The 21,268-nt window shown below is 51.8% G+C and overlaps 5 protein-coding genes across 5 annotated transcripts; 2 read left to right on the top strand and 3 right to left on the bottom strand.

The window, feature by feature from the left end:
* Positions 1-1,637: 1,637 nt before the first annotated feature.
* Positions 1,638-8,419, top strand: BDV14DRAFT_209363 (type I polyketide synthase; the record flags this gene model as incomplete). Its single annotated transcript, XM_073775626.1, has 5 exons — positions 1,638-1,924; positions 1,977-2,268; positions 2,321-2,590; positions 2,624-6,505; positions 6,555-8,419. 5 exons carry the CDS (start codon positions 1,638-1,640, stop codon positions 8,235-8,237), a joined length of 6,414 nt encoding a protein of 2,137 aa, XP_073627384.1. The 3' UTR covers positions 8,238-8,419.
* Positions 8,420-8,868: 449 nt separating this feature from the next.
* BDV14DRAFT_174987 (uncharacterized protein) lies at positions 8,869-13,078 on the bottom strand. Its single transcript, XM_073768988.1, has 4 exons — positions 12,607-13,078; positions 11,016-12,536; positions 10,134-10,958; positions 8,869-10,081 (listed from the first exon to the last, which is right to left on the bottom strand). The coding sequence occupies exons 1-4, from the start codon at positions 12,820-12,822 to the stop codon at positions 9,128-9,130; spliced, it is 3,516 nt and encodes a 1,171-aa protein (XP_073627383.1). The 5' UTR covers positions 12,823-13,078; the 3' UTR covers positions 8,869-9,127.
* Positions 13,079-13,261: 183 nt separating this feature from the next.
* Positions 13,262-14,924, bottom strand: BDV14DRAFT_174983 (putative flavin dependent monooxygenase). The gene is made up of 2 exons (XM_073768987.1): positions 14,751-14,924; positions 13,262-14,699 (listed from the first exon to the last, which is right to left on the bottom strand). The coding sequence occupies exons 1-2, from the start codon at positions 14,819-14,821 to the stop codon at positions 13,304-13,306; spliced, it is 1,467 nt and encodes a 488-aa protein (XP_073627382.1). The 5' UTR covers positions 14,822-14,924; the 3' UTR covers positions 13,262-13,303.
* A 302-nt stretch (positions 14,925-15,226) lies between these two features.
* BDV14DRAFT_77314 (uncharacterized protein) lies at positions 15,227-19,624 on the top strand. Its single transcript, XM_073777483.1, has 2 exons — positions 15,227-15,748; positions 15,804-19,624. The coding sequence occupies exons 1-2, from the start codon at positions 15,365-15,367 to the stop codon at positions 19,500-19,502; spliced, it is 4,083 nt and encodes a 1,360-aa protein (XP_073627381.1). The 5' UTR covers positions 15,227-15,364; the 3' UTR covers positions 19,503-19,624.
* Position 19,625: 1 nt separating this feature from the next.
* On the bottom strand, positions 19,626-21,261 carry BDV14DRAFT_77305 (NAD(+) diphosphatase). The gene is made up of 3 exons (XM_073777482.1): positions 20,987-21,261; positions 20,459-20,911; positions 19,626-20,403 (listed from the first exon to the last, which is right to left on the bottom strand). Exons 1-3 carry the CDS (start codon positions 21,081-21,083, stop codon positions 19,700-19,702), a joined length of 1,254 nt encoding a protein of 417 aa, XP_073627380.1. The 5' UTR covers positions 21,084-21,261; the 3' UTR covers positions 19,626-19,699.
* Between the last annotated feature and the right edge of the window lie 7 nt (positions 21,262-21,268).

Raw genomic sequence — 21,268 nt, 5'->3', positions numbered from 1 at the left:
ATCAAGGAAAGCCGCATACCAGCCGCGGCACAGCAACTGGCATAGCTACGGCAGGTCGGAGCATTCTTCTTCAGGCGTCTTCATCAAGATGATCCTTACCTTGCGAAACTCTTTTCGTTGCTGGGAACTGGATAGCCGGAAAGCAAGCCTCCGTTGCATGCCAATAATTCCAAGCTCCATTCAATAGAATTACTGATGAGCCCGAGAACCATGATTGAGACCTCAACAGGCATGCTAAAGTTAGCAACCAACCCTCTGTCTCACCCCGCCATGAGACAGCCCGCCAGGGAAAATCAATAAGGGTCAACCGCTGTAGCTTCAGTGTCCCAAGTCATATGAAGTCACTGGCTGTTTGCACAACTACGAAATCTGGGAGATTGAAAACAATGATAGAACATCGAGATGCATCTTCGAGAACTTCGGTGGTAATTTGCCCAGAATACCTGTAGCCAGCCGATGGAGATTTTGTTGAGACCGGATAATGCCCCTGGAGCAACTGCGCTCATCAGTCTTCCTGGCTTGATCGCCGTGACAGTGAAACAGCAGTAAAGTTGGAGGACTGTAGTCAGCCTGCAGTAACATCGATTCAGGACTATCGATGGGGCTTTATGGGGGCTGCCATATTCTCAGACGCATGCCCTCCTTGAAACTTTCTGGCATCTTGCTGATTACTCGGGCAGGTCAACTCATCCACTAGAGATCGAGTCTTCATTTCCTGATCGTGGCCTACCACTGGCCATAATGAAATTTCAAGAGCTTGATCCGATCATTCTTTCATGGTGGTGACGTTCTCTCCAGAGCCTTGAAATCTGAGACTGGGATGTAACCCTAAATCAAGGCAGCCAAGAATCGAGGTGACTACCCCCCAGCCGATGGTTCGGTACCCACCACTTCGACAATGCAGAGTGTTGAGATAAGGATTAAGATTGTATTATTCCAAGGTGAAATCTGGGCAAAACTTGGAACTCGTATACATGACTCGGAAGGGTTGATATGTGGGCACGTGAAGTGATATCCATTGCCATTTCCGGAACTATCATCATCGCCAACCTCATCTTCCGAATTTCAACCCGGGAATTCAGCCAGCTATGACGCTCTTCTTCACGAAAAGGCCCTGCATCGTGTTAGAATATTAGAATGGCTCACCATATGTGCCGCACATCTCGACGACACGAAGCCTGATGGCGAAGCCATCTGAGGCTCAGCTTATGATGTTGTTAGGGCCGGATACGAACGGATGATTTTCGTCATGACGGCCTGTCCAGGGTTTCGGGTCCAGCATCAAGGGCCGACCTCCACTTGATCCCGACTGTGTCTCGGAATCCCCTCAATCTAGATCTATCAATTCGCCGATCGGCTAAAGAGAGGCTGAGCTCAACGGTCCACAATACGGCGAGGGTCGTATCTGACTAGCCTTTACACGGTTGTTTTTTAATGCTACATTGCATTTCTATGTGGATATTATACTCAGTGATGCGTAGAGGGACTTAGGATCATGTCGCCACCAGGACAGGCGGCCCACTCTCGACAGTGAGGAACGAGGTCTTATCAATATAAAGGTTGCTTCTCGTCAAGCCCGCGGCTCGCTGGCGAGCCAACTCCAGGATAGATTTGCTTGCAAGACAAGCATCCTGACTATGGAAGACCCATACCATGTCTATCTCTTCGGAGATCAGACGGGTGATTTCGAAGTCGGTCTGCGTCGTCTGCTGCAAGCCAAGAACCATACAATTGTCTCATCCTTTCTCCAAAAATGCTACCATGCATTGCGGCAAGAGATCTCCGCTCTTCCTCCAGCTGAGCGCAGTTTCTTCCCGCGGTTCACAAGCATCGTGGATCTATTATCGAGGCATTGCGAATCCCCAGGGAACCCTGCGCTAGAAAGCGCATTGACATGCATATACCAGCTCGGATGCTTCATCAAGTACGCTATTCCTCACAACTTTTCATGTACACCCTATGCTAACCCACTGCAGTTACCATGGAGATCTCGGCCATGCGTACCCTTCAATATCCAAAAGTCAACTCATTGGGTTGTGTACGGGTCTACTAAGCTGCGGCGCGGTTAGCTCCGCAAACAACATCGGAGAACTGATTGCGCCAGCCGTTGAAGTGGTCGTTGTGGCGCTTCGGCTGGGCCTCTGCGTCCTCCATATCCGGGAACTGGTCAATCAGGACAAATCAGCAAGGCTTAGCTGGTCAGCTCTCGTTTCTGGTCTCACTGAGACTGAAGGAAAGGATTTGATAGCCGAGTTTAGCCGCAAGAATGTAAGTCTTCCACAAGAGTGCTTCGAATCCTTGTTGTATTGAACAGAAACAGGGCGTCCCTCCTCTTTCACGGCCTTATATAAGTGCAGTGTGCGCAAACACCTTGACTATTAGCGCCCCGCCTGCTACTCTCGATCGTTTCTTGGATACTGCTCTATCAAAGCAGCACAAGGCTGTCAGTGCGCCAATTCATGGCCCTCATCATGCTGCTCACTTGTATGATGACCGGGATGTGGCGAGGATCCTTGAGCCCTGTGATGCAAACATTGTATCCAGCTATAAACCCAACATACCGGTCATGTCAACCACTACAGGGGAAAATGTTGCTGTTGAAAGCTTGGGATCTTATCTCAAGATTGCTCTGGAGGAGATCCTGCTGGGTCAGATGTGCTGGGATAAGGTTACAGATTCATGCACCTCAATATTGAAATCAGTCAGCAATGAAGCAAGCAAGAAGTTGTTGCCAGTCTCTACCACAGCTACGCAAAGTCTTTTCAACGCGCTGAAAAGAGCAAACGTTTCGCATATCGACGTTGACGCAAGCATCAACGACTTAGCAACCGAGATCCAAGGTGTAAATGGCACCGGTAGAGCAGATCTCTCCAAGATCGCTATCATTGGAATGTCGGGTCGGTTCCCTGAGGCAGACAGCCCTCAGGACTTCTGGAACCTTTTGTACCAAGGCCTTGACGTGCACCGAAAGATTCCTGAAGATCGCTGGGATGCTGATGCACACGTCGATCTCACCGGCACAGCCAAGAACACAAGTAAAGTCCCCTACGGATGTTGGATTCGCCAGCCTGGCTTGTTTGATCCCCGCTTCTTCAATATGTCGCCCCGTGAGGCACTTCAAGCAGACCCTGCTCAGCGCCTAGCGCTGCTCACGGCCTATGAGGCGCTTGAAGGAGCTGGATTTGTCCCTGACAGCACTCCGTCCACCCAACGAAATAGAGTCGGGATTTTCTACGGAATGACCAGTGATGACTACCGCGAGATTAACAGTGGTCAAGACATCGACACCTACTTTATTCCAGGTGGCAACCGCGCTTTCACTCCAGGTCGCATCAACTATTACTTCAAGTTTAGTGGACCTAGTGTCAGTGTTGACACAGCATGCTCTTCGAGTCTTGCCGCAATTCACTTGGCCTGCAATTCAATCTGGAGAAATGACTGTGATGCGGCCATCGCTGGTGGAGTAAACATTCTGACCAACCCCGACAATCATGCGGGTCTGGACAGAGGTCACTTTCTTTCCAGAACTGGTAACTGCAACACATTCGATGATGGCGCCGATGGCTACTGCCGCGCAGACGGTGTTGGCACAATCGTCCTCAAGCGACTTGAAGACGCTCAGGCCGACAATGATCCAATTCTTGGTGTAATCAACGGAGCATACACAAATCACTCTGCCGAGGCAGTTTCCATTACTCGTCCTCATGTTGGTGCCCAAGCCTTTATCTTCAAGAAGTTGCTCAATGATGCAAACGTCGACCCCAAGAGCGTCAGCTACGTTGAGATGCACGGTACTGGAACGCAGGCCGGCGACGCCGTGGAAATGCAGTCGGTCTTGGACGTTTTCGCTCCAGACCACAGACGCGGACCAGGGCAGTCACTTCACCTTGGGTCAGCCAAGTCGAACATTGGTCACGGTGAATCAGCTTCGGGAGTGGCATCGCTTATCAAGGTGCTTCTGATGATGAAGCAAAACATGATTCCACCTCACTGTGGAATCAAGACCAAGATCAATCACAACTTCCCAACTGACTTGGCACAAAGGAACGTCCACATCGCCCTTCAGCCTACGCCATGGAATAAGCCAGCGTCCGGAAAACGTCGAATGTTCCTCAACAACTTCTCCGCTGCTGGTGGAAATACTGCTCTTCTGCTTGAGGATGCGCCCGAGGTGAATTGCGATAAGATTGACACTCGCTCAAAGCATCTTGTCGCTGTATCGGCGCGGTCTCAGTCTGCTCTTAGAAGCAACATCAATGCGCTGACCGAATTCATCAGCTCCCAAGAAAAGACATTCGGAGCCAAGGAGAGCAATGTTCTCCCGAGTCTAGCTTACACCTTGACCGCGCGCCGCATCCATCACCCCTTCCGTGTGACCGCCATGGGATCCAGCCTCCAAGAGGTGCGAGACGCTTTGCTTGCAGGTGCTCAGAAAGATGTCTCAGCTGTACCGGCAAAGACACCTGGTATTGGCTTCCTTTACACAGGACAAGGTGCCCAGTATGCCGGAATGGGAAAGCAGCTGTACGAATGTTGCGCTTCTTTCAGAACCACAATTCAGCACTTTGACTGCCTCAGCACAAGTCAGGGTCTCCCTTCCATCATTTCTCTGGTAGATGGCAGCGTGCCTCTCAACGAGCTCAGTCCCGTCGTTGTGCAACTGGGCACCACCTGTGTCCAGATGGCCTTGACTCAATTCTGGTCTTCCTTGGGAATTAAGCCCTCCTTTGTCCTGGGCCATAGCCTTGGTGACTATGCTGCCCTGAACGCAGCTGGTGTGCTCTCAAACAGTGAAGCAATCTACGCCTGTGGTCGCCGAGCGCAGCTTCTTACGGAGAAATGCCAAGCTGGAACGCACGCCATGCTGGCCATCAAGGCTCCACTGCTGGAAGTCAAGCAGCTCCTGAAAGAGGGTGTTCATGATATGGCTTGCATCAACTCACCTACGGAGACAGTCATTAGCGGCCCCAAGGCTGCTATTGATGACCTCAGCCGCGATTGTTCTAGCCAAGGACTGAAATCAACTGTTCTGACTGTGCCCTATGCTTTCCACTCCGCTCAGGTTGAGCCTATCCTTGAAGACCTTGAAAACGTGCTGCAAGGTGTCACCTTCAACAAGCCATCGGTTCCTTTCGTTTCAGCTCTTCTCGGAGAAGTCATCACAGAGGTCGACGCCAGCATGCTCAACGCCAAATACCTTGTCAGACACTGCCGAGAGACTGTGAATTTCCTGAGTGGATTCGAGGCACTAAGAAACGCGAAGCTGCACGACGACCGGACCATCTGGCTCGAAGTTGGCCCACACACAATCTGCTCTGGTATGGTAAAGTCCACACTCGGACCGCAGGCAAACACTGTCGCCTCCCTTCGCCGTGAAGAAGACACATGGAAGGTTCTTTCCAACAGCCTGTCAAGCCTTTACCTATCTGGCATTGACATCAACTGGAAGCAATATCACCAAGATTTTATCTCGAGTCACCGCGTGCTTCCACTACCGGCTTACAAGTGGGACTTAAAGAACTACTGGATCCCCTACAGGAACAACTTCTGTCTCACCAAGGGATCTCCTGTGGCGGCTGCTAGTGCTCCCACGCAGACAACGTTCTTGACGACTGCTGCCCAAGAGATTGTGGAGAGCCGTGATGATGGAGCGTCAGCAACGGTAGTTGTGCAGAACAACATCGCTGATCCTGAGCTTAACCGGGTCATTCAAGGTCACAAGGTCAATGGAGCCGCTCTCTGTCCTTCATCCCTGTATGCCGATATTGCCCAGACATTGGCAGAATACCTCATCGATAAGTACAAGCCAGAACTCAAGGGCTCAGGATTGGACGTTTGCAACGTAACAGTCTCCAAGCCTCTGATTGCAAAGACCGGAGAAGAACAATTCAGAGTCTCAACGACTGCCAGCTGGGCGGATAGATCTGCAAAGGTCCAGGTCTGGTCGGTCACGCCAGAGGGAAAGAAGATCATTGACCACGCCCAATGTGAAGTTAAATTCTTCGATTGCGCTGTTGCCGAATCAGAGTGGAAGCGAAGCTCCTATCTCATCAAGCGAAGCATCGAGCTCCTCGAAGCTAGCGCCATCAAGGGAGATGCTCATCGCTTGCGCCAAGGAATGGTCTATAAGCTCTTTGCCGCTCTGGTAGACTATGATGAGAACTACCAGAATATCAGAGAGGTTATCCTTGATAGCGCGCAGCACGAAGCCACCGCTTTGGTGAAGCTTCAAGAATCACCGGCCAAGTTTCACCGTTGTCCCTTCTGGATCGACAGTTTCGGGCATCTGTCTGGATTTATCATGAACGCCAGTGACGGAACAGACTCCAAGAACCAAGTCTTTGTCAATCATGGATGGGACTCCATGCGCTGCTTGAAGAAGTTTGAGGCGGGTGTTACTTACCGTTCCTATGTGAGGATGCAGCCGTGGCGTGACTCGATCTGGGCTGGAGATGTCTACATCTTTGAGGGTGACGATATCATCGCTGTATTCGGAGGAGTCAAGGTAAGACAGTCTTAGCCAGTCCAGGAGCTACCACTAATGTTGTCTACAGTTCCAATCTTTGTCTCGCCGAATCCTCGACACTGCTCTTCCCCCAGCAGGAGGCTCAAAAGCGAGAAGCGCCCCAGTACAGTCTGCAAGCCCCCCAAAACAAGTGCAAACAGCCAGCACGCTTGCCCGCCACAGTGCGCCGACACCCACAAAATCGTTTGTGCAAAAAGCCATGGGGCCTCCTGTTGTGGTTCGGGCGCTCTCTATTCTAGCCTCCGAGGTTGGACTTTCGGAAGCAGAGATGTCGGACGATCTTGTTTTTGCAGACTGCGGTGTCGACTCTCTGCTGTCGTTGACAATCACTGGTAGATACCGCGAGGAGCTGAACCTTGACCTGGACTCCTCTGTTTTCATTGAGCAGCCCACAGTCCGCGACTTTAAGCGTCTCGTGAATCAGATGAGCCCGGCCGAGTCCAGCAGCTCCTCGTCCAGTGACCGCGAGTCTGAGTACTCTTTCAAGGATGACAGCTCGTCTGGCGTATCAAGTCCGGCATCACCAGGCACCATTTCACCACCGAACGAGAAGGTCATGCCGGTACAGGTTCAGGAGAATGATTCCGTGAAGGAGATTCGGGCAATTGTGGCCGATGAAATTGGTGTCGCAGCTGATGAAATCAAGGGTGATGAGAACCTCGCTGAGATGGGAATGGATTCACTCCTCTCTCTCACTGTTCTTGGTAGAATCCGCGAGACCCTGGGTATTGAACTGCCAGGTGAATTCTTTATCGAGAACCAGACCCTGGGCCAGATCGAAAACGCATTGGACCTGAAGCCAAAGAGCGCTGCCCAGGCTCCCATCACCATGCCGGAGCCAACGCCAATCAAAGATCTGAGCGTCCAAGCACAAGCACCAGCCAACGGTGGCCACCCACCCGCAACCTCGATCCTCTTGCAAGGCAATCCCCGCACAGCAACAAAAACGCTCTTCCTTTTCCCTGATGGCTCCGGCGCGGCAACTTCCTACGCCACAATCCCCGGCGTCGCTCCCGACGTCGCCGTCTACGGCCTCAACTGTCCCTACATGAAAGCTCCCGAAAAGCTCACCTGCGGTCTTGATGCCATCACAACACCATACCTAGCCGAGATCCGCCGCCGCCAGCCCAAGGGCCCCTACAACTTTGGCGGCTGGTCCGCAGGTGGAATCGCAGCCTACGACGCCGCACGGCGCTTGGTTCTGCACGAAGGTGAAACAGTTGACCGTCTCCTTCTACTTGACTCTCCCTTCCCCATTGGTCTCGAGAAACTCCCTGAGCGACTGTATGGTTACTTCGATCGCATCGGCCTCTTCGGCGACGGAGCCAAGGCTCCTCCCGCCTGGCTCCTCCCTCACTTCCTGGCATTCATCAATGCACTCGATGCCTACAAGGCCATTCCGCTCCCCTACGACGACGCGCAATGGCGCGAAAAGTTGCCAAAGACATACTTAGTCTGGGCTAAGGACGGCGTCTGTTCCGACCCTGCTATCCCATGGCCTGAACCCGCTGAGGATGGAAGCAAGGATCCGAGCAATATGGTTTGGTTGTTGAGTGACCGCACAGACCTAGGTCCTAACAAGTGGGATAGTCTTGTCGGACAAGAGAATGTCGGTGGCATAACGGTCATTAAGGGCGCGAATCACTTTACCATGACGAAGGGTGAGAAGGCAAAGGAATTGGCGGGGTTCATTAGGGGCGCGATGGCTTAGAATGATTCATTTTCCCTATGTTGAGTTTCATCTTTTGGTCCTGTCATTCTTGGCTTCAGTGTGCATGTACAAATATGTCTGCGTCTGCCTATATTTTTTGGTTGGCGATGCGTTTCCATGTTCAATGCCTGCTTCCTGTTCCAAAAGGTTATCGTATAAGAACCAACTAATCAATAATAACACTTTCTGATTTCAATATAGCCCGCCCAGCAAGTAGAGTAGACCTGCCTTGAGCTTTCCTACTTGGTTCAAAGCTGGTAAGTACTGATGGGCTATGCAGGGCTACGAGACCTAGGTCTAGAAAGACCAGCGAGAAATCTCTACGCCTCAACAGCAGAGATTCCAGACCCCCAGATTAAGATCTCAAATTTCTCACAGGCAGAAGTGCACCAACTGATGACGTACTCCGTCCTAGTCTCTTCCTTCCCGGCCTTGAAGTAAAGTCTATGACATTGTCGCGTCAGCATCAGCATCAATGGGCAAGGTCTGGCCCTTAGAACTACATAGGAACAGTAACATCCCATTCAACCGGGGTGCTATGCTACTGTTCCTCCAAGATAAGGATATCTATACCGTTCTACCTAAATGGAACGGTAGCCTCTGACTTGATTCAGGTTTAATTGCAGTGGTAGTTTGTGAAGGAGGTAGGTGACATTGGTTGCTCTAAGTAAGCGTCATTTGACATAGGGTGGTGGAGACAGGAAATGGGAAGATAACGCCAGATTGGAAAAACAAGGAATGGGAAAAAGAGGAAAGGGGGAAGATGCATGTGGAGATAAAGTGGACTCGTCACTTTAACAGGGAAAAGGGAAAAGGGAAATGCAACTGAGGTGTGATGTATTGCTCGACCGATAGGCCTTGACCATTTGGCGGACGGGTGCGTGATTCAACTAGAGGGACATCTCGGAGCTAAACCTCAGCGCGCTCCCACGACCCGGATAATTGTTCCCATTGTTATTATTCAGCCCAGGACTCGTAGGTCTGCTCGGATTCCCCGCGGTAATCTTCGGGCTTCTTGGCTGCGTACTCGTCGACCTCGTAGACGGGCGGTTCTTGCGGATCTCACGGAGTTCGTCCTCTTTCTTATGAAGGAGATCCTCGCGCGACGAGAGCAAGGATTCGAGCTCCCTAATGCGTGATAAGTGACGGCTCTCGTCGCTCTTTGTGTTCAACTCCTTTAGCTTAGCTGCTTCGCCGGCTGCTTTGCGCTTGAGTGCCTCGTTTTCTTCCCTCAGCGAGCGAAGTTCGTTACCCGACTGGGCGGCGACATTGGACGCTGTCTGGTATTGCTCGCGGATGTACTCGGTTTGTTTGTTTGCGAGGTCGGCCTTTTTCTGGAGGCTTTCGTTTTCTTTCGCGAGGCGGCGGACTTCTTCTCTTGCTTTTTCGAGCTCTGCGGCGTCACCTCCAGCTCCGCCGGTTTTGAGGGTTTCGCGCGTTTGTTCGAGGTCGTGTCGAAGAGTTGTGCGTTCGTCCTTCAGCTTCGTGACTTCTTCTTTGCTTTTTTCCAGTCTCTTTTCTGCTGTTGACTTGGCTTCGATTAGTCGGTCACGTTCTTTCCGGACAATGTGTAGGTCCTTGGTGCGAGTTTCGTAGCGATGCTGTAGGGTTGCTAGGACTTTTTCTCGTTCTTGCAGGCGAGACTGCGTTCCAGCTAATGTCTTCTGGAGCTTTTCAAGCGTAGCTTCGTTGTCACTCCTCATTTGTATCAGTTGCTTCTCGAAAGATTGTAGTCTGTTGCCCAGTGGTTGTGAAGTTCCCGTTGAGCAGACTGTTAGCTGACTTGTATCTTGCGACTCGTCCATCCTTGGTCTTTTCGAGTTCGGTTCAGTAGAGTCTTCAACCTGCTTATTGTTAGCTGCGGCTGTGATTTACCAATGTCAGGATGATGCATACAAAACCACGTTTCTGAGCTTGGGTTTCCAAAGACTTGTCCACTGCCGTAATGATCTGGCCGTGTCCTTCAGACTCAGTGGGCGGAGTCAAATTTACCTCGCGCAGAGGCTCAACTTCAGGCAGTGGCCAATGGGCGTTAAAATTGTCCGAAAGAAGACAAGTCATGATCTCTTTTGCATTTTCGCGCACTCCAAAAGCGTCGTCTTGGACATCTCCAACTACATCACTCAGTGCCACTGAGTACCGGAGGAGTAGAGAGAGATGCTCTGGTGTTGAAGGGCCCGGGAAACATAGCTCGACATGCTCGCTTGTACTAGCGACCAAGAGTCTGAGAACTGGCAGTAAATGGCCATCGCGAGCAAATGTTGTCCTCATATGCTCCACGGAAGGGCTCTTTATGTTGAGCGAAGAGTCAAGCGCGATAAGTGCCGACGGAGCTTTGTACGTTTCCACGATGCCCTCGCTTTGAGCTGTTTGGATACCAAAACTCAAGGTACCCTTGATCATGGAGACCTCGACATTGGTGCCAGTGCCCATTTCCTCTCGTGGGCGTGTATATGAGAAGCCTTTACCTTGCAAATAGCGTTCAACAACCTTTCGAGTCTTCTCTGCCCGAACGGCTACCACAAGGTGCAAGTCAACCTCACTCGCGGCCTCGATAAGACAGCTGAGTAGGAGAAATTTGGCGCTGGAGTAGTCTGCCCAGGCGGCCTCCTGTTGAAAATTCGGTTCGGCATCTTTCATGTGTTGGGCGACATTGATGTCAGGATGTGTTGCTGCATTGCTTAGGCGTTCCAGCACCTGTTGCATTGAGGAGACCAGCGCCTGGTACAAGCTATGTCAGCAGCAAGAACTTTGTGAGTCTTCATATGTATCGCCTACCTCGGAGTCCAGGTTATCCTGGGAAAGATCGGTGTCAATCAGTGCATACACATCTGGCGAGCCATTGAACAAGACTCGTTCATAGTCGTCTTTCACCCTAGAGTCCATTGGGAGTGGCACAGCAAACTCAGAAGGTCCGAGATGGAGAGTTCCTGGAGCTCTTTGTTCGGCGTAGCTCATTGTCAGAGCACTGGGGTGAATGGTCTGGAAAGCCTCGATGTCAGGTTCCTGAGACTGTACTGGCTCTAAAGAGGTCTCGGGAATCGATTCCTTGGGTATATCAAGGTGCGAATTCTCCTTATCAATCCTCACGCTTAATGGTGCAACTGTCTCTGGTATCTGTGGCGGCTCGGAGGCTTCAATGTCCCCTACAGATGACGGAGTCGCACTCGGTTCAGTTTGTAGTTTCTCAGCAGTGCTCTTCTCGCCTAAGCCGGCCCACAAGTTGCGCATCTTCTCACGTGGAGTTAAGCCTTCAACTTGGCTGCTTCTCTCTATAGCCGGCGCCAGGGAGCCATCTTCCTTTCTCTGATTTGGATCCTCCATGGTTGTCGATGTGTCTCGGCTATTTACACTCACAGGCATAGACTCTGAGACCGGATTTATCGGGCCAGGGGTGCGCTGTGTGACAAGAATAGATTCTCCTGAAGTAGATAACCTGTTCGCCAAAGTCTGGGATAAACTATCAGATAAAGCAAGCCCTGTAAGACTGTCGGTTGCCGCGATTCCAGGCGTAAGTATAGACTGGCTCGCTAAGATTGACTCTGGTACAGAGGTTGAGTCCCTAAAAGGAATGCGCACCGGTGGAATGAGGTTAAGGTTGGCGCAAGTAGAGCCCGAGCCGGTTGTTGCCAAATAGCTTTCGTAGACGGCTCTCTGAGTAGATAGAGGGTTTGATTGAAGGTTGAGAGATTTTGTTGACTGTGGGAGCTCCGTTCGCAGAGGCTGACTGGGTGTATAAGTTAAGGCGATTGATGGTGTTTCCGGAATTTCCATCCGAGGAATGGGTTGCACGTTTGCGGTTTGCCTTGCTCCTAACCTTCCAATGCCCTTTTGAGTTGTTCCAGTCGAGTCTCGACAGCTGACTGTTCTTGCAGATTCCTTAGGATGCGATGTGTTACTGTGCGAATCCTCAAATTCACCGGGAAGGCAGTATTCCGGCGGTATAGGCGCGCGCGGATAGTACTCAAACACTGCTCGGTGCTGCTTCTGCGATAATGGTTTAGGAGTGGCGCAAGGCTGACTAGGGGTCCTGGTGGTTAAGCGCGACTGGCAAGGTTCGTTGAAATCCTGGGAATGCGGTTCTGATACAGAGTCGAGCGGAACAAACAATGGTGACAGGGACGGCTGCAACACTATTTGTCGGTTGGGCGTTTCAGTGCGCTCAGATACCGAATCATGCGACTGTATCGAGTCTTGTGTTTGGGCCAAGGTGCCGGCTTTCTCGAAAGCTGGCTGATCCTTTCCTCTGGCTGCCTCCCAAGCCTGCACCGCAGACTCACTAGCGTTCTCTTTTGGTTCCTGTTCGAATCAACAGTGTTAGGCGACTCTCTAGGACAGTTCTAGGAGATCTATACAGGCCGAAACGCACCCAAGTCGGCGAGTAATTCCCCACCCAATCGATCAAGTAGTGCGAGTCTGTTTCTTCTGATATACCGTTAATTTCCCACTCTTCGTCTTCGATCTCGTCTGCGCTTGTATCTTCTTCTTCGCTAGAAGTAACAATGAAGTGGTCGTTCCACCTATGCCTCCGTTGATGCGGGGAGCTTGTTGTAAACACTGGAGATGCTTTCCGCTTGCTGCGCATTTTATGCGTGCGGAGAAACGTCGCGGGTCTGTTGGGTCATGATGGAAGGCTGTGAGGTTGTAGCAAGCAGAAATACGTTCTATACGAAGATTTGGAGCTAGCGACAGCTCTGTGAAGGGTGCAAACGCCGTACAGCCTGACGGAGCGAGCAGTTGTGGGGTGAATGAGGAGAGTGTATGGACTTTGGTCGCCGGAGAGCTTCACGGGTGATCGTCCACACGTGACATCCTGCTATCGACCCAACTCCACTCGCGATCCAGTACTTTGGTCGTGACAACTCATCGATTAGCATTGTTTGGAGATTATAACAGGATCGCCAGCTCAAACATCCCTTGCGTCAGCGTTGGGGGCGATGTTCCTTGTGGTTGGAGCAGATTGGGTGGCACGATCCGACCGAGGTACTTTGATCTCCAAAATATATACTTTGTTTTAGTCTAATCTCTGTAAATACAAGTGTTCTAGAAGATTGCTTAGATTTCTATCACGGCTGATGATCATGCTCACTCTGCCACTGTTCATAACGATAGCCCAGCTCTTCAAGGGTCTTTATAGAATGTCTCTCTTCTCCTCTCGAGAAGAATGCCTTCCGCATCTCCGGTACCATCTCTCGCATCCACTTTTCTTTTCGTGTCCAATAATTGGATTGCTTGCCCTTGCCATCCCTATCGAGGTCAGATTGGGGTTCGGCTGTAGATGCCCAGTCGTGAAGCATATTCATGTAGACGGCATCCAATGGGTAGGGCATGAGGTGGAATGCCGGGCCATCGCCTTTCTCAGCAACGAGTGAACTTTCCCAGGACTCCATTTCGGCTGTAGATGGAAGGCTGAGTCGACCTGACCATACACGGGAGAAGACTGCAGCTTGGTTCTCCGAAAGTGGAAAGGGGATGATCCTTTGGGGCAGGACAGGGAGAACAAGCGTCGGGTCATGGATATAGAACAGATGCTGGTAGATGTTCTCTACTCTCCGGCCGTGCGTAATGAGAGGCGGATTGATCGATGACAGAAAAGGGAACGAGTAGAAGAATCCCGTGCAAAATACAATTGCGTCAATGTCCTGCTCGACTCTTCCATCTGCAAATCGCACAGCTCTCTCGTGGGTTGATGGTGAAAGGAACTCAACTATCTCGGGATAGTAGGCCTTGTCAGTGGCAGTCGATGGTGATAGATAGAGGTCTGTCCGTTGTGATGCTAGTACCTTTCCCTTGCTCACTTCATTGATCTGGTTGCCGATATCAAGCCCTGATGCAGAGCTTCCAATGACGATAACCTTCTTGTCTTTGAAAGGTTCTGGGGAGTCATAGAACTTGGAGTGCGTGACAATACCTGGATAGGCCTCATTCCAGCTCACAACGCCTGGAATATCTGGTAGGTATGGGACATCGAAGTGGCCACTAGCGGCGACTACGGCGTCGTAGGAGCCAGTTGTAGTGGTGCCGCTGCGCAGACTTCGTGTAGTCACTGTCCAGTCAGACTCCTTACTTTCTTTCTTAACGTCCAGCACCTGCGTCTCGAACTCAATGTGGTTCTTGACAACTTCCCCGTAATCTCTCACATAGTCCTTCACTGTAGAATGCCGAGGGAAGTCTTGCACAGCTGCTGGGAATTCCTGGTCTCCGAACGCCATCAGTTCCTTGGGCAAGTTCGTATCTAGAGTGTCATAGATTGGCGAGACAAATGTGGGTTCCTGGCTGTCCTTCGATGTATCCTTAGGAAGCCATTTCGGCTCCTCAAGTGGTTCATTTGGGCTGAGCTGTGGTACGGGGGTTGGGATAGCCTGCTTCAGCGCTCCTGGGCTATAATTCCACACCCCGCCCATGGCGCTTCTTCGTTCAAAGACATCGATAGTATCAAAGCATTTCTCAGCCAGCAGATATCTAGCGACAGGTTAGCCAATGTCATGTAATTGTATAGACTGGCTTGTTTACTTCACGGAAGCCAGGCCAGCTGGGCCAGCCCCGATGACCGCTATGCGGCGAATCTGCTTGGACAGGGCCATTCCACTTGGTATGTGTCCAGAATGTCAATGTTTAGAAGAAGTTCCTGGAGAACTTGGAGTATCTGATAGCCATGACATCCACTAAAATGGCGTGCGTCCCGATGCCGGACCTGATGATATCAAGCCCCGCTATATGCATACTTGCAGCCAGCGATCAGCCCATAACAAAGCACACTTTAGTTCCAAGACATCTCGTTGGCTGGATATACCCATTCAAAACGCCAGAAACTTGATTGTAGCCTAAATGCATACCTAATAACACTGAGTTACAGGGGTTGTCTTGAGATTGCCGCCAAAGTCCATAAATACAAGTAATATTACGATCTCGATACCACCACCACCGGCGATCAAGTATCACAAGCTCCGATCGATCATTGCGACCACCAAAAGTTGCCAAACGCGTCTACAAAGACTGCCTTCCACAAACATCCGCCATTATCTACCTCTTTGGGCGCTCGCCCGGCAGCTCCCTCCATCGTATAAAGCTCTCAGCAGCGCCTATGATCTCTCATGAGAGACTCATCCTGACCGCCGGCGCCGACGATGGACACCCCCGACCGACCTCCGGTAGCTGAGCCATTATCTACGGCCATTCCAATCGCGCAGCTGTCCCCGGAGCTCGATCGTCTGCAACAAAGCTCTATAAATGCCGTCGTAACGCTATTATGGCCGTATTCGTCGTCTACACAAACCCTTAGCCTCCTACTCGCCGAGCCCGACTTCCGCCTCCGCCGATCGAATGGGCAAGTGAAGGTGTTTTTCCACGGCCGCATTGCGCAGGAGGTCGCGAATACACATATAGGCATTGGTGATAATGTGCGCTTGAGTCTTGCTGGGTCAAGGTTGGAGAAAAACGATGCCGCGATACAGAAGCTCGGTAGAGGCATCGCGTGGGATGTGCATTTTGATGCCTCGGCATTTATTGAGGTAAGGCTTCGCATACTTGTGTTGAGGTCATGGACAGGAGGTTTATTTGATATAGGTCTGGCGTGACTCCAAGCTACTTTCTACAGTCAACATCGATCGTTCCTCGGCCACACCGCCGCCTACGAATACCATAACACCGGCCGCTGCGGCCCCGAGCACACCTGTCGCTAATGGTATATACGCGTCGGAGCCTCTTGGATCGAACTCATGGCAGTCGCCGGCTTTTTTACGGAAGTCCCGGGTCTCGTTTGGACTGACCGACCCAGCCATTGACCCTACTGTGGAAGAGGATGGCTACGTGCCAGGGAAAGGAAGGAAACGGCCCAGGTTTAGCATGCGGAGCAACGAATGGCGACTGGTTGATGAGCCTGAAAGTCCTAGGGATAGGGATCTACCAGAGGACTGGATGGCTATATTTGATGCGGAACTGGATAAGGGGTCGGATGAGGAAATGGAAGACGTTGCTGGTGATGCCGAGGAGAGCGCTATACCACCATCTCTAGAAGAGCCCTCGGAGGTTGTTGCGGCGGAGAACATTGACGCTGCTGTGGCAGACGACAAAGCAGATGCTCCATCGTCAGCGCCAGGTCCGGATGTTGACCGCGCCAATAACGACGCTCAATTTCTTCGCCCAAGCATCGTTACGCGGAACCTTCCGGCATTCAATCAACTGCCAGATCACCTTTCACACCTCCCAACAGACACACCGCGTCTGCACCCAGTCCCTTCTCCTGGGTTGCCTGCTCCCTCACCATTTCCCACGGCACCGAGTCCTGGCGGGTATTTCATGCCAATAAATGGCGCCCATACAACGGCTCAAACAATTGTACCTCCAGCGCCTGTTCTTGAGGAGTTATCTGCGATACGTGATTTCACCGATCTACCGCCAGAGCAGCACGTTCCCGAATCAGTCCATAAAGATGAAGTTCTTGCCGAGCCCGAGGACGTATCAGAACAGGAAGACTCAGTCATTCCACCGCAAGGCCAATCTGACGGCGAGCCAGCGCATGATGAAGATGATGCGGTGACTGTATACACCGACGATGTCCAGGTCTTACCCTCTAGTCCCCGTCCTACAGAAGCCAAGACTACCACAACCACGATCCCCGGAAATGAAGACGATCAACAAGCGGGGGAGGAGTCGGAAGACATTGGAGTCGATGCGCCCGGAGTGGAACCAGATGACTCAGGCTCAGATGAATCTGGGCCTGAAGAATCAAATGCCGAGGAGTCGGATTCCGAGTCAGAGCATGAGGACGAGGAAGAGGAAGTGAAAAAAGAGGATGCACGACGACTCTCAGAACGATTCGTTCAGGAGGAAGACTATGATACTGATGAAGTCTCTGCCGACTACAGCGAAAACGAGGAGAACAGTGCAGTGGCAGCAGAATTCGGCGGGTATGACACATCTCGACCTGCTAAGAGGCCGTCATTTCCACAAGAGGAAGATGATGAAGTGTCCGAGGACTCAAGAAATCTCGACGAGTATGACGAGGAGGACCGCCTGGATAGGAGTGACGTGGATGGAAGTGATCGCTACGACTATGGAGAAGACTACGAAGAAGATGAGGAGCAATATGATCGTCGAGCCGGAAATGGCTACTCCGGGTCTGAAGCCGAGTCAGACTACGACGAAGAACTTTCGCCGAGACCTGCGCCAAAGAAGGCAGAGCCAGAGATCATTGTTCTGGATAGCGACAGCGAAGATGAGGCACCGCCTCAACGCCGTGTTGATACGACCACACGCGAGGAGGAAGACGTTTCCGAGCAAGATTCGTATGGCGAGGAAGACGAGGACGTGGATGAAGATGAGGAAGTGAATGAACAAGATGAAGAAGACAAACATGAGGGGCTAGAAGAAGATTACGGGGATCATGAAAATGAAGAGGATGAAGAACAAGAATATGATTATGAACAAGAGGCAGAGGAGTACCGGATAGACGAGGAAATGGAGAATGCAAATGAAGAGGAGGCGTATGCTCAACCCATGGCAGAGGAACAGCATGTTGAAGGGTGGCATCACGAACAGGAGGAAATGCTGATGGACGAAGTTGAGAACGAGGACAACAGTGCAGGAAACCATTATCACGAGCCCCAGGAACATCCAGAAATGGCCATCGAGGGAACTGCCGCCCCGGCGCTCTTGGCGCCTGCTGGAATACCAACAGACAACGAGTTCTCAACATCACACGAATATGCCGAGGATCTTCAACCGCCACCGGAGTATGCCCCAAGACCAAATCAAGATTCTCTTGACTATCTTGCGACAATCTCTGAATCTGCCCAACGCCTTAAGCCTGTCACTGAAGCTGCGGAAAGTAGCTACGGGATGGCAATTGACCCTAGCTTATACGAGTTCGCACCACCGCAAGATGATACTATGGTGGAGCCTGATGAAGGGTTTCCGCGAGAGCGGGCGGCTGAAACGAATGAGGCCGCCATAGAATCCTTTGAGGACATACGCGAGAGGCATTTAGCACTGCAGCTTGATGGTGCTTCAGCGTCGGCAACTGCACCCGAGACTACTCACGAGATAGTGTCCATGTTCAGTCCCGAACAGAAGCAATTGGTCACTCCGGGACCTTCTCAGCAGGTTGAGGTTGAACAAGACATTGACAGCGTCGAAGATCGCCAGGAAACGCTGCCAACTCCCAATTTAACCCAGGAAAGCTTATTAAAGTTGGAAACCGAACAGCCACCACAACCCCTTACAGAGACAAGCGCACACGGTGAACTAGAGCAGCCGAATACTGCATCAGATGCGGCCATCAAACTAGAAACCGGGTCCAATATATCTCAAAACGAAGAACACGAAAACGAAGAACACGAAACCGAGCCGCCCAGACTCATCGTGGATGATGGAAGAGCAAGGTCACTGAATGAAGACCAGAAACTCCAAGCCAGTATCGAATTCGACGAGCAATTCGAAGAAGCCACTGAAGAACCCGAACATACAAACTTCAACCGCCACTACCCCGGCCTCCGAAGCAAACTCTCTTACTTCGCACCCCTGGCAACCCTACTCGACCATTACAACGCCCTTGTAGACACGATCTCCATCGCCGTCGAAGTCACACCACCTACCAAAGCAACTACTGGCAAAAAAGACTTTGTCATAACCCTCCAACTCACGGACCCCTCCATGGCCGGCACAACCATCTACGCGCAGATCCTCCGCCCATTCAAGCCAGCCCTACCGAACCCAAGAGAAGGCGACGCCATTCTCCTCCGCAACTTCCGCGTCAAGAGCCTCGACCACTCCGTTATACTAGTCAGCGACGACACAAGTGCATGGGCCGTGTTCTCTCCATCTTCCCCAGAACCAAAAATCACAGGCCCACCCGTTGAATTCGGCATCGAGGAAACCAACTTCGCTACTGACCTCCGCCAGTGGTACGTCGAAACCGGCCACGCAATGGTAGCAGACAATCAACTCCAAGCGTCTGTCGGCCGCGAAATGTCCCTCGTCCAAGAGGAAGAAAGAGCAGGAGAAGAAATAAGTCGACCCGTCACACCAGGAAGCGAGAGCCTAGCACCCAGCGACGCAGACGCAACGAGCATTGGCGATGACTTGGCGCTGAGAGAGATGAGGGGTGATACGACTTCTAGTCGTGGGTCGAGGAGAAGGAGGTCCCACCGCCGCATTACGATTCATGAGCTGCGTGATGGGAGACGGTATACGGAGGTTGGGTCTTCGCCGGGGGATAGTAGTATCCATGAGTTGAGGGATGGGACGGTTTATGCGAATTTATAGCGGGCTGAGAGTTGAATTTTTGTGGGGCATTCAAGGATTTACATCAGCGTGTTGAATTTGGGATAGCAGCGCCTGATACTTGCTGTTCATAGATATAGGGTTACTTTTGTATACAACACCTACACTCAAATGAATCACAATCACAAACGGTCTATGCAATAGTATTCTCTATGAAGGGCTAATCTTACTACAGACGTTTATATCTTCGCATTCCCCTCCTTCAAAAAATCAAAGTCAATCGCCGCCTGAATCAACTGGTTCGCAATCGCCGTAGCAGGCGGCAGCCTCAAGCCACCTTCCTTATACCCCTCACCAGGCCCTTGATCAAGATTACTCGTTCCAACCTTCAACGCCTCCTGGACCTCCGCAATCTCAAACCACCTTGCATCCTCGAGCTCGGGATCATGCTGCAGATTAATCGTCTCGTGCGCAGGGTCACTAACCTGCGCAATGGCGCCGATCATAAGGTTAGCAGGGTACGGCCACGGCTGTGTACTGTGGATGACAACGCGCGAAAGCGTAACGCCGGCCTCCTCCCAGACTTCGCGGCGGACAGCGTCCTCGACGGACTCGGCGGGCTCGATGAAGCCTGCTAGTGTGGAGTACCAGTTTGGCGGGAAGCGCTTGGAGCGGCCGAGGAGGATGCGCTTTGCGTCTGTGCTGATTACGGCGACGATGATTGTGGGGTCTGTACGGGGGAAGGAGAGGTTTGAGAGGGTTGTGCGGGTTGTGCAAGCGGGCTTTCCGGCGGGTTTGCCTTCTGCCACTCTCGCGGCGTCGGTGGGTGGGCATGCGCGCTTTGTGCCGGAGTTGACGGAGATTGTGCGCGCGCCGCAGGTACCGCAGTAGCTGTTGCGGGTGTTCCAGTCGATCAGGGCGCGGCCTTGGGCGTAGATGGCGGCTGTAGACAAGTCAGTCCAGTGCTTCCAATAGCCAATGTTGAAGAAAGAACATACCCTCATCAGCAGAAAACGTCATTGCCACCCTCGCCTGGAGGAAACTCAACTCCTTCTCCTCGAAGCCTTTAAGCACCTCCCTCGCATTCTGCTGCTGCTCCTCATTCCCTTTCTCCGAAATATCAAGCGCAAAGTAAGGCGTGCCACTGTAAATCTTCCAAGAGAACAAATCCGCATCCTTCTTAGCCGACTCATCAACACCTAGGAAGATAAGATGCGGCTCTGTCTTCCGCGAGTCATGCTCACGGATGATGTCCTCCTCGGGCTTATCATAGATATTCTGTGGCACAAGCTTGCGCACTTCATCGTACTTGGCATAGTACAGGGCCGCAGGGGACCTTGTAAGCGGCGCTAGGTCCTTGAGGATGACGAATCGGGTGGACGGGTGCTTGAGGGCTGCGGACAGGAAAGGGTGGTCTGATCGAAGAAAGGAGAGGCGGTTGAGTGGTGAGCCTGTGGAAACTGTTAGTCGCGGTCCTTCCTAAAGCATGTTGCCCGCTGCCCAGGGGTCCTTAAGCTAGTCCTTACTGGAGAAATAGTTCACCGTCTCCTTGCCGAAACGCCGAGCAAGCATTGAGTCGGCCTGGATGTGGGCGGGGTTCGGGACTTGCGAGTTATTGCTCATTATGCATGTATATACGGTTGATGAACCGGTGTATGTACAGGAACGAGAATTCTGAGATCAGGGACAGTGGCAAGCACAGGAGAAGGGTTGGATCTGTTGCAATCGCGGCGATACTCCGATTATCACCGCATTAATCAGCGACTTGAGCCGAGAGCGCGGGGATGTAAGAGAATTACAGCCTTTAC

Source organism: Aspergillus stella-maris (assembly GCF_047715825.1).
Source record: "Aspergillus stella-maris strain CBS 113639 unplaced genomic scaffold BDV14scaffold_33, whole genome shotgun sequence".
Classification (NCBI taxonomy): domain Eukaryota; kingdom Fungi; phylum Ascomycota; class Eurotiomycetes; order Eurotiales; family Aspergillaceae; genus Aspergillus; species Aspergillus stella-maris.
This window is presented reverse-complemented; position numbering and strand designations above follow the sequence as displayed.